The 12,980-nt window shown below is 48.7% G+C and overlaps 1 protein-coding gene across 1 annotated transcript in view; it reads left to right on the top strand.

Annotated features, from left to right (window-relative positions):
- Nucleotides 1–12,980, top strand: part of LOC106810674 (WD repeat-containing protein 13-like) — a 24,200-nt gene that overhangs the window by 9,670 nt on the left and 1,550 nt on the right. Inside the window, exons 8-10 of the mRNA XM_014814103.1 lie at nucleotides 462–605; nucleotides 884–1,062; nucleotides 1,565–1,683. Of these exons, the coding sequence (XP_014669589.1) occupies nucleotides 462–605; nucleotides 884–1,062; nucleotides 1,565–1,683 (442 nt within the window). The remainder of the gene's footprint in view (nucleotides 1–461; nucleotides 606–883; nucleotides 1,063–1,564; nucleotides 1,684–12,980) is intronic.

Here is a 12,980-nt window from a genome sequence, read left to right on the forward strand (position 1 = left end):
GATTGTTTTCCTTGCTTTAGGTTTTTGTTTTTGTTTGATGTAACTCGAGACTGTCATGTATGTGTAGTATGTGTGTGCATGTATGTGACATGGGTAGCATAATGAGGGGTATGAAAACTTGGAGGAGAATTGGTGAGAATCGTGATCGGGGTCAGACTATTGGTACGAGTGGTCTGGAATATTATTTAGTTTTGGCTCAACACAACTCTGTGATATTCTTAGTATTCTATTCTAAATCCTACATCATGTTAAATGTACATGCTGATGTAACAAACCAGTTACAATGTGATAGATGAACTGTATATTCAGAGTGCTATTGTGGTTCTTACTCGGAAATTCTATTGGATGTTTTACTGATGTTTAGAAAATCGAAATAGAACCTGTTATACTAAAATGCATCATTTTTGGGATTATGTGTGTCAAGCCATTTATGTGTATATGTCCTTGACGTTTAACATCAGACGGGCAACAGCAGAGGGCTTGTGCAAGTTCTCAACATTTCAACGGGAAAATACGCTAAAGGAGGCTCTAGCAAAGCAACAGGGAAGGTCATGGCCTTGGAATTTGAACCAACTGGGCGGCTTCTTTGGTCAGGTGATGACAAGGTATTGTGCTATATCTAGTTCTGCTGCAATCATCAGCAAAATATGACCCAACATTATACGTTATTTATATATTTTATACATTATAACATTACAAGTAATTATGCTTTTGATAATCCTGTGATTCCTGTGCATCCTGTGAATGTTGTTTACTTACATTACCTTTTGTTTTAATCTAGAGGACTATATATACTATATACTACATACTATATACTATGTTATGATTACATATATATGGGTATAACATATAATGTTAATTTCAGTGTAATTTTTAATTTTAGGGTACCATATTCTCCTACATATTTGACATGGCAACTGGAAAGTTGACCAAATCAAAGCGCATTGTCGCGTGTGAGGGCGCCACTATCTCTTGTATATGCGCTCGCTCATGGATCAGTAGAGAGGCGCGAGACCCATCCCTGCTAGTCAACATCAGTGCAAACTCGCTTTGCCTCTTCAGGTAGGTGATGTGTGTAGTGTGTACGACCTTCACTAGATGGTGCTGCATGTATTATAGTTTTACTGTACATCTCTCCCTCTGTGTTCTGCTCTTTACCAATGCCATTAGCTTGGATGGATGGAATGTTGGATAGATTCATTGATTAAGAGCTTCTGCCATGATATTTCTTACTTAGATAGCTAGAGAGGTGAGTGGAAGGGCAGATGAACGGATGGACTGGTGGATACTGATAGATAAATTAATATTTGCTGCTCTCCTTGGGCTTCCAGCCTTTCTCTATGTCCCGAAATGCTGCTTTTCGCTGAACAGACTTAACTATTTATCAAAGCTCCTTATCAAACGTGTATGCTCGATATTAATGCTCCTGAATAAAGTTCTGTGAAAAATCAGCTGCATCAAGACGTTCATTTCGAGAATTGTCAGCATGTTTCTGCACGATGTCACTTCACGTCACACTATTTTTGCTTGGCTTGCTCGGCAGTACTTGTGTTTGCCGCTGCAGGGTGATGGATAAGAGCGGTACACTGAAGCTGCGTAGGAGGATGTCTGTGCGACACCGTTCCTACAACATACACAGCTCATTCTGTCCTCTAATGTCGTTCCGGCAGGGTGCCTGCGTCGGTAAGTAGCGCTCGTAGGGTCTATGTCCCCCAGGGTACTATCGGAGGGTACCCTGGGTACGGTTCGATATATCGGAACGTACCCTGGTAACTATCTGATATGGTTAGGGTTAGGGAGTTAGTGGAGTAGGCGAGGTACGGTACGGCATATTAGATAGTACCAGGGTACGTTCCGATATATTGAACTGTACCCAGGGTACCCTCCGATAGTACCCTGGGGGACATAGACCTTATCTGCGTAAGTAGCTATATACATTGTAAGAGTATTGCTTCGTAGCATCAATTGTATTTTGGAAGACCACTCATGCAAAGTTCTGTTGTATTGTTTGGTGATCAGTGTCAGATGAATATAATCCCCCGACGTACTGTATCAAGTGACACAAGATCACGGATACTCCGGTCACTTGCGTCAAATGATATCCTGCGCGTTTTCAGTTCTTGTTCGCTGCAGTACCGTGCGATGTGTGTATGGCTACCCCAGGTTCCGCGCGGCAAGTATCAATGTTATTATCGGAGATTCAGTGATGTGAGTGTTGACGAGTAATCAATAGCACACAGTAAACACAAATGACAAGTGTGTGATGAACGAATTATAGGTTTATTCTAGAGATCACTGTTACTACACCGTCTAAAATTAATGTCCGGGAGCACACGAAAATCTACGTCTTGGTCGAAAACATGAATGCGTGACTCATTACCTCTGCCCAGGATCGCTCTCATGTAGTGTGTTCGTGTGTTAGTGTGTTCGCGCGATCGATATTAGCGCGTCGAGTCAGCAGCAGGCCAGTCAGTCAGCAGCAGCCAACAGCGAGCGGCGAGCCAGTTCGTAACACATACATGTTACCTGCTGGCGGAGGTATGCACTCTTCGTGAGTGCCCTCTGTCTAGTTACTATAATATTATAGGATTATTTGAGGTGATGTTTTACTCATATTATCAGGAGTCTATCAATATTTGATATATTGATAGACTCCTGACATTGTGTCCTGAGACCACAAGCTGATAGGCGTTTCATTGTTCCACAAGCAGAGTGAGTACGAGATGTAGTTTCTTTCACGGACGTAAGACACAACTTTTTTTGATATTTCGCATTTATATATGATTATTGCATGGAAATATGATATAAATTTACGAGGCCGGCAAAATTTACCATCGCGACATATAGTGCACAGGCACACTGGATCTGTGTCATTAGCGAGCTGTATGAATGGTTGTACTAGAGTCACGTGGAGACTGTACACGTGTGAGACTAGAGACATGTGATACATTCTGTTCTACAAAGTTATCTTACACCTGAGCTCTGTGAGCATCACTTAACAAGGAGAGGGGAGGAGGGTGTGGTTCTGTGAGCATCACTTAACAAGGAGAGGGGAGGAGGGTGTGGTTCTGTGACCATCGCTTAACGAGGAGAGGGGAGGAGGGTGTGGCTCTGTGACCATCGCTTAACGAGGAGAGGGAAGGAGGGTGTGGCTCTGTGAGCATGATTTCATGTGGAGGAGAAATGTATTGGGATTTGCTGCATGGCATCAGCTGCACAGTCTCCAGTTAGTTACCTAACACTATGTATACGCAGTTACGAGTAAATATTGTAAATGGTGATATGGATATTATTATTCACTTGTGTTTGTAGATACCTGAATATAATATATTGCAATATGTGATTGAATAATTTCATCGGATCTCTATAGTTCACATAAAAATAAAGTTTATCTCAGTTAGATCCATAATAAGTTATACTTACTTACAATGATGAGGAAGTCTATCGGAGAGATGGACGAATATTTCGTCGTTGTAAGTAATTATAACTTATTATGGATCTAACTGAGATAAACTTTATTTTTATTGCAATATTGTTTTAACTTCATGACTATGACGATGCTGATGATGAGAATGATGCTGCTGATGATGATGATGATGATAATGATGATGATGATGATGATGATGATGATGATGATGATGATGATAATGATGATGCTGCTGATGATGATGATGATGATAATGATGATGATGATGATGACACTGACAATGACAGCTGACATGGCAATAATGATGATGATAAGCATCAACATCATCATCATCATCATTAATATCACCATCATCATCGTCATCATCATCATAACTGGGATAAAAGCATTTAGCTCAAAAAATTTGATGAAATGGTGAAATAAGTGGACAATAAATCGTAAATGTATACAGATTAAGGCTGATATGTATTAACATTACCTTTTTGTTTTACAAATGTACAACAATTATTACAAAAATGGAGCAATGCACATAATTCATATAGATGTACATTAAGCACACTGTACTGCGAACAGTATCAAGCATCTGCTATCAGGCACACGCTCTTCCCATGTCTACGTAGTACAGCATTCCATACCAATTCAATAAATTAACTTAAAGTTTACAAGTCCATCGAACCAAGAACTAGCAGAATCTGGTGATAGCTGAAGTTGTCATCACGTTATTATTGATGAATGCGATCATAGACTTAAATACATGATTTCCTTCGTATGCGGGAGCCGCATCTTACACATTCATTGCTAATTGCGGTAACGATAAGCCACGAGAACCCCTAATAAATTACAGCCGTGTTGGTTGCTATACACTCAGCGTACAGTCGTTGAAACCTGCGATGTTGTGACGTTGGCCTTGTAGCAGCAACCACCACCACAACGTATGCCGGGAGAGCGAACACACACACACACACACACACACACACACACACACACACACACACACACACACACACACACTCCTCTACACAGACGGCAAACGGCGAACCAGCACACCGCAACCGACACCGTAACCGTGGCAACGAGAAACGCCGCGACGTCGATCAGGTAGTACTGGAAGAAGTTGAGCTCGGCGGAGGCTGCGGGCACGAGATGGCGCGCGCCGTCCGTTGCCACGAGGTACTCCGTCCAGAACACGACGCGCTCGCCCGCCGTCATCGCGTTGCCGTGGTACGCGGCGGAGACGCCGCGGGCGCGCTCGGCGTACTTCGCGTCGCCGGCAACCTCGACGATCATCGCGCGAAGCTCGTCGGCCGTGCACGCCACCAGGTCGCGCCACATGCCCATGCCGTGCTCGACAACCTTGCGGCCGGCGGCAGGGCCGTCCGCTCCCTGCGCGAGCACGATGCAGGGCACACCGTGGTAGACGGCGTCCCACATGCCGTTGTTGCCGCCGTGGCTGACGAAGACGCGCGTGCGCCGATCGCCGAGAAGGTCGTTCTGCGGCATCCAATCAACGACGAGGACGTTGTCGCCGACGAGGCGGCGGTCGCGCGCCGCCGTCTTCCAGACGAAGTAGTACGGCAGTCCGTCGATGGCGCGAGCGATCTTCTCACTCACCTCCTCGTGGAAGACTGTGATCATCGAACCGAACGAGATGACGACGATGCCGGCGTCGCCCGCTCGGCGCGCGAACGCCTCGAGGGCCCCGTCGAGCGGCGCCGCCTGGTGGGAGTTGATGCCGCCGATGCAGACGAGGTTTGGCATCGTTGGTATCAGGTCGTCGTAGGCAAAGTCGCCGGCAGCGAAGTGGAGGTTGGCGGAGCGGTAGACGTTCTCGAGGCTACGTGAGGGAAGGTAGCCGCGTTGCTTGGCCAGCGTCTCAATGGGGCGGTACAGCGTGAAGTGCAGCATCACTGCAGAGCAAGGAACGCAGGCGCCCGTGATCAGTAACAAAATTAGTCTTAGCGTTAGTTAACTTTTCTCTCATGGACCGGACTTCTGTGCGTATGAGGAAACTTGTAACTTTACCATGTTACTGTCAACGGTGTATGAGAAAAGGTTAATGCTAAGACTAATGGTAAGACGTTTGACTAAGCAGAGGAACGAATGCGTGAGCAGGAGTTGATTTAACCCGCACTAGTGACTATTGTATCTTCATGTCGTCAGACAGATGGAACAAGTGCTACCTGAGGTGAAGGTACTGTTATTTATTGCTCATGCTGAAGTACGAAAACACGAGAATCGATTGTAAGGCAAACATTCTAACTGTATTAGTAACACCACTAGACTTTTAGTAGGAGAGACTATCACAGCCCTAGAGCATGATCAGGGGTTGATCGAACTGCAGTAGTGACTATAACACAGTGCTATGAGGCAAGGGAACCAGGGGCTGCCAGTGGTAGAAAAAGCCATTATTGACCAGATTTCGAATACCGAATAACAAGATAATAACGTGGGGTATTGATTGTAACTTTGCAATGTTTATTGTAAGTGTAAGTTTGCAGCTGCATGCAATAGTGACTATCGCTACCCTACAGCATGATCAGGGGGTTTATTCTAAGGGGAATTATCCAACTGATACATAAGGATATAGCTGCAATGTGGTCATATAAGGACAATAAATCACAGCCCTACGAGGCAGAGGGACTGGGAGGGATTCTTGGCAGTGAACAAACTGGAGCGTGCGGCTTCTGGTAAATTTCGCGAATTTTTTTAACGGTACATGCAGGCATGCATTAGTTACTATCATAACCCTATGATGCAGGAGAAGGGCTGGCAGGGGGCTATTCGTATTCGTATCAGCTGTGAACGTATGCAGGGCGGTAGCTAGTGAAGGGCAAGGGGGGCAATTCAGAAAACAAGACAATACATGGTCAATGGCGGGCACCTTCACAGAACACCACGCAAGTGGCGCATGTAAAAACACACTGTAATCAGGAGTGAATAATAGAGAATAAATCTCTATTATTCACTCCTGCTGTAATGTTGACAGGTCACGCTAAGCGGCTTGGTGAAAAGAAATCGCTAGAACATTCTGTATAACGAAACTCGCTAACGAGTAAAGAGCCAGCGAGGGTGGGGGTGGAGACTTTTTTATGCGCAAAAATCTTTATGTGCCATCTTGTCATGTGTCCCCTGCCTAGATACAATAATGTAACCCAACAAGAGTAGGGTTGGGTAACCCACTGGGGTACTACTGGGTTACCCCATGGGTAACCCAACCCTACTCTTGTTGGGTTACATAACTTACATTATTGTATCTAGTCCCCTGTCGTGCAGCGGTAACCATGTCAGAGCTGCTCATAAGATGGCGCAAGAACCCTCCTGACACTCGCTAGGTGGCGCTGATGATGAATAGGCATCACTGAACCGCACAACGATACACACTGAGGCAGTGACTTTGTCGTGCCACTCGATTCACCATCACGCATGTTTTTACAAGTGGCGACATCTTGCGACCACTTCAGTAGCGACAATACGTGTACTCTGGCCCTGGAAGTGGCCTCTGATTGGTCGAGAGACACGTCACGTGACCACGTGACGTCACTTCCAATGGGGGTCACTTCCGGCGCTACCGGAGGGCTTCCCTGCACCCTCACGTGCGTCTCGACCAAATCAGAAGCCACTCCAGGGCCAGAGTACACGTATTTGTCACTACTCACGCCTGCTGGATGTGTGGAGGGCGGTAACCTGCGGTTGGTTCACAGCTCGCCGCATCCCCACGCCGACCCGACCCCTCCTCCCTCGGACGCCCTTCCTGACCCCGACCCTGAGACCGGGCACACATCCCGAACCCCGACCCCCTCCCCAACCCCCGACCCCAACCTCCCTCTCCGACCCCGCTCTCCTGACCCCCTTCCCCGACCCCCTCTCCCGACCCCGACCCCGCTAACCAATACGAACGTGTTCCATCCGCCGCCTGAGGTTCGTGGGATCGTGGAGGCGGGCTGTCGACCATAGATATCATATAACACTATACAAACATTGACAACAACGAGGATGCAAGGACCAAACCGCCTATTCATCAATATACTGTGCTAGAGTAAACACTGAGACAATCATCGTTCCAATATGGCGGCAGGAAATCCGATCTGACGATGACGTCACGCCTATCTAGTGTTATATGATATCAGGAGTGAATAATAGAGATCATTGATCTCTATGATCTATGATCTATGATCTCTATTATCGCACTGCCTAATATCATATAACGACTAGATGAGGCTGACGTCATCGTGTCAGATCGGATTTCCCTGCCGCCATATTGGAACGATGATTGTCTCGGTGATATCTATGGTGTCGACTCACCAGACATCGCCGTGAAACCGATCGTGTTGCTGAGCCTCTCCGTGAAGCTCATGCGCGTGGAGGCGCTGCCAACAGCCGCAGGCATCCACGACAGCGTGCGCGGGCCCTCCCAGCCCATCATGAGGTACGCCGACGGTCCGGCGCCGTTGAACGCGACGTACGGCTTGCCGAGGTGGTCGGCGACGACGTAGTTGCACGCGTTCCCACCAGCACGGCTCGACGACGACGACGTCGTAGTCGTGTCGGTCCTGCGCAAGCTCGGCATTTCCCTGCATGACGCTCACGCGAGCGAGCAGCGCGCTCCGCACGGTACCCGGATTTGACATGGAAGAGACACCGACGAGCCCCAGAAGGGGGTTGACAAGGCTGTCGGTGCCGTGGCACGGGCGCGTTAGTGCGGCCCGCGGCTGCGGTAGTACACGACCCGTGATCGGCGTCGCCGTCGCTGGATGCTCCTCTGCGAGCAGCCACGTGACGTTGTGTCCGGCCGCGGAGCGGAAGAACCGTGCGTCGATTGGTTGCCATCGGCCAGTCGGTGGCTGGTCGGCCGTCCGCCCAGCATCGGCACCATGAGCACGCGCGCGGCGTCGGCGTCTGCGTCTGCAGGCGCTAGCAAGCGTCCACCGCGCAGACGATGAGTGCGTTAACAAGCGCCGCGCCATGGTTGGATGCTGCGGGCGGAACTACCTGTGTGTGTGGTGCGTCGTGTGCTGTGTGTGCCGTGTGTCCGTCAGCTGTCTACATTGCTGGGTGTCTAATCCGCCCTGCGGTATCATATGCGCGTGCTATGAAGGATGAAGTCACTGCCAGGTAGTGTGCTCTACGTGCGATGACATGGAGTATATTAGTCTCGCTGTCTGACATCCCTGCGTGCTCAATTACACTCCACCGCACGTGAACACTGCTGCAACACTGCCAACGTCACTGAACATCCAACAAACTTGCTAACGCCCGACGCTGCATTTTTGTTACAGCTCCATGATAATCTGTCAGCGGACGCGGCCTCGTCGCCTGTCGAGCTCTCCAACGGCCTATTTTCGATATCTGGGCATCAGATACCCTGCATCAGTGTGTGGCGCGTCTGCGCGGGGCACTATGGACTCGTGGACCTATGAGCGTGGTATTTCAGCTTCTAGGGCTATAGGATTGACCTTGTGATCGGTAGACACAGTCATCTACCCGTCCGCTAGCATACACAGTATGATATGTACTGCTGTTGAAATTTTCAAGGTGAGGCGGGAGCAGCATAGGCCAGAGCCGTAGCCTGCGGGGGCAAGGGGCCGGGCAGCTGCGCCCCCCCCTAGAATTTTGGAGCAAAATTAAAAAAGAAATTGTTCTACTAAAAGATAATTTCCTAGTCAGAATGAAAAGCTGTACATGCTACTCAAAAAAGTTTTGCCTCAAATACCATCTCCTGCATCTACATTTTTCCATACATTTTTCGGTGGAGGCCCCCCAGCCCCCAGACCCCCCAGGACCCCACCTGTTTCTCACCTCCCTTGAAATCCTTGAATCACGCCACTGCCCCCCCCCCTAAGAATTTGCTCAGCCTACGGCCCTGCTAAGGCACTTGGAACCGTTCAATAATAAAATGATGGTAAATATAAAAAGGCTGTATTCACTACCAAAGCCTCAGTGTTTATGTATTCGTTATCGACTAATAATTCCACGTGAATGAGAAATCTGTTTGAGCACAGTGGCTTGCGTGGCGGTGAGATTGTGAACACATGTTGCACAGTGGAGCATCTGAACTGCATTTACAGGAAATTACTACTACTAATAGAGAAACATTGACTTTGGTAGTAAATATATTTCATGTTACTTTTACCATCATTTCTTATCGAAAACGGCTCCAAAGTGCCTGCGGTGTGCAGAGACACAGAGAGAGCTAGAGAGAGGCACGCGTTAAAGGGCCGGACACACAGCAGGCAGCGGGCGGATTAAGGCTCACTGGTGCCCTAAACACTGACCAATCTTGTGCCCCCTCCCTTTCCACACTGTCCGCCGCCCACCCCCCCGTCCATTTTAGTTTTGTTGACCTGTCTGACCAAAATATACAATTGCAGGCTTGCAAGCAAGTAACGAAAATTTATGTAGGATTTCAAGGAGCGGTGGTGATAAAACAGGCGGGGGGTATGGGGGTCCGTCCCCCAGAAATATTTTAAAAAGTAGCATGGCGGAGAGGTATACCATTGAGGCAATTTTAGAGCCGTACATGCATGTACACTCTGACTACGAGCTCAAATCTATTTGTTTTTTTTTTACACCTGTTTTAGCTTGTGAGAAAGAAACTCTTCTGTTGTGGGCAAGTTGGTGACCATTAATTTTAAAAACTATTCTTAAGGCCAATTCAAACATTTTGGAAAGGTCACATCTCGTAGTTTGTTCTTCTGTAATTGTGTGTGTAAAGTTCGATGTGAGTTGAAATATTTTTCTTTGGTTTGTTTTAAACTTATGAAGAACATATGAAATGGAACTCGCTGAAGCTCTGGTAGACCAAAGTGTTGCTTTCATGTCATCTGGGATAAGCCATACAATGAGTGTCTGCACAAAGTCTTGGAGTACCTTTCACTCTTCTAATAATTGGAATTAGCACCTTGGTTGTGGCATTAGAGGGGCCTCTTGTATTGTATTGTATGTTGTGGGGTCCCTGTGGTACACCTTGCGGAAGCTACAAATCTTTATTTGTTTTTTTTTCTTTTCACCCTTTTTCCCACTTGTGGTGCCCCTTGGCCCTGGGTGCACCTAAGCACGTGCTTAGTCTGCTTAATTGGTTAAATCCGGCACTGAGGGCCAGGCAGTGGCCAAACTGCGGCCCGCCGGAAGCCTGCAGCAAATAAAAAAAATAAAACAAGTAAAATACAAACCAAAAATAAATTTTTTATTTTTAAATCAATAAATTTTTTGAGTGAAAGTCAACATGTGTTCGCTTGAACGAAGCCCTGACTTTTCAGTGTCATATAGATTAGTGTTTCTATGTCTCTGCGTTCACTCTGCAACGCCATGTTCAGCGACAAATTATGGCCAGAAGATGGCGCCTCTGAGGCGAAACGTCACGTGTTATCTTTACGAGGCGCACCGCCCCGATTCTAAAGGTGCGCGCCTTTGACTTTGTCATGCCCCATCATGCGGCCCTCGCTTTTGAAAATGCTTTGCCCACCACGTTGCACTAGGCGATAAATGTGGCGACTACATCGGGCGACTAAACCGCCCGAACTTCTATCGCGGCGAGTCGCCGAGCTGCGACACACTAGGCGATTAAATTCGGGCGATTAATCGCCCGGTCAATAAGTCGTGCATGCCGCTGCACGTAGACGTGCGTGCGTGCGTGCGTGGCGTGTGCACAGTAACCTGGCGTGCATTTATGCTAGGTGCGTTCGTGTGTAATGTAAACGTGTGCGTGCGTGCGTACACGCTCCCCTTGCGTGCATGTGTGCTGTGCTGGCACGTACACGTAGCGTGGTGTGTACGTACACGTGCGCGCGTGCCGTGCGTGGCGTGCGTGTGCAAGTAAACCGTGCGGCTGTCATGCGTGCGTGAACGTGTGTACGTACTCGTGCGTTCGTGGCCGTCCCGTTGCGTCGCGTGTGCACTTAGCACCCGTCCGCGCAATGTATTACAGTCGAAGAACTAATAGTGTATGAGTCTAGCTACGGAGATCAGTCATTGTTCGCCGGCTGGTCATATAGCAAACAGCTGTGGGCATAGTCGTAACGGATAGGCGAGGACCGGCGGAATAGGGCAAATTATAGACAGCGCATGTAGCAGGGCTGTGGAGAGATCAATAGGAGCGTGGCTACCTATCCGCGATATATATAACCGCGTGCTGCGGCGCCAGAGACGGTAAAAGAGAGCCCTAGTTGTCACACAAAAACGATAGACCTATACGATATTAGTAGTTGCAGAACAGCGTAGCATGAGCGTCATACACCTCGTAAGTTGGATGTGAGGCTACCTTCGCTGTACGCTATTACTGTACGCATTTCGCCATGTATATGGCGCGGATGTACTGTAGTATAACCGTCAGTAAACTAATTAAAATATATTCCATAGTACGGTACATTACAATTCGTATTGTCTGTTATTTACCTGCATTCATCTAGGCACCTAGCAAGGTGTATTGCAAACAGACACTCACGCGTAACAAACTGATACATTACGGGTAGATTCGTCTACCTTATATCTACATGCGTTGTGTGCGTGCGTGTCGTGCGTGCGTGCGCACGTTTAACCTTGCATGCCATACGTGTGTGCGTGCGGATGCCGTGCGTGTGACGTTTACCTGTCGTGCGTGCGTACGCTGCCGTGCACGTTTATCTGCGCTGCATGCGGTGCGTACGCGTCCGCCCTGCGCTGCGTGTGCAGGTATCACGTTCGTGCGTGCTGTGTGCTGCGATCTCGTGCCAGGTAACACGTTGTGTGTATGTGCTGCGTGTGGTGTGCAGGTACATGCTGCGTGGTGCGTGCATGCATGTGCACGTAAAGACGTGCGTGCGTGCGTCTGCACGCTACACGTGCGCTGTGTCATGAGTGTGCGTGCGTGACGTGCGCTGGTCGTACACTGCGTTTCGTGTTCGTGTGTGCGTGCGTGTGCACTTACACGTGCGTACATGCGCTGCCGTGCGTGGGTGTGAACGTAGCACGTGCGTGCCTGCGTGGCGTTCGTGGCGGCCGTGGTGCTTGTGCACGTTTACCCCTTCGTGCATGCGCTGCGTGATGATGCGTGCGTCGCGCGTGTGCACGTTTAACCTGCGTGCATGCGTGCGTGCGTACGATGGCGTGCTGCACGTTTCATTGCGTTTGCATGCGTGCGTGCGTACGTGCCTGCGTGCGTGTGCAGCGGTACACGTTCCGTCGCGTGCGTGTGTGCGTGTGCCAGGCTACACGCGTGTGCATGTGTGCGTGCGTGACGTACGTGCGTTGTTGTGCAGGTACACGTGGCGTGCGTCCCGATAATATCAAAACGTTATGATCTAAGCGATGAAATCGGGCGACGAAAATCGGAGCCGACCCTAAATCGGCGGCGATTTGAAGTGGACACACTAGGCCGATTTGCACGGCGATTTGTGTCGCCAGCGATTTGAATCGCCTAGTGTGTCCGGCCTTTAGGAATATGCGCGCTGAGAGAATCCTGGGGAACCTGTTCCTGTTTCCTGGTTCCTGTTTGATTTATCTGCAGGATGAGTTGCATGTGATGACGGACGGGTGGTGTTTAGACGATGATCCTGTGATCTCTGCTCACAAACAACAA

The sequence above is a fragment of the Priapulus caudatus genome, unplaced genomic scaffold, assembly GCF_000485595.1.
Source record: "Priapulus caudatus unplaced genomic scaffold, Priapulus_caudatus-5.0.1 Scaffold461, whole genome shotgun sequence".
In the NCBI taxonomy this organism is placed as follows: domain Eukaryota; kingdom Metazoa; phylum Priapulida; class Priapulimorpha; order Priapulimorphida; family Priapulidae; genus Priapulus; species Priapulus caudatus.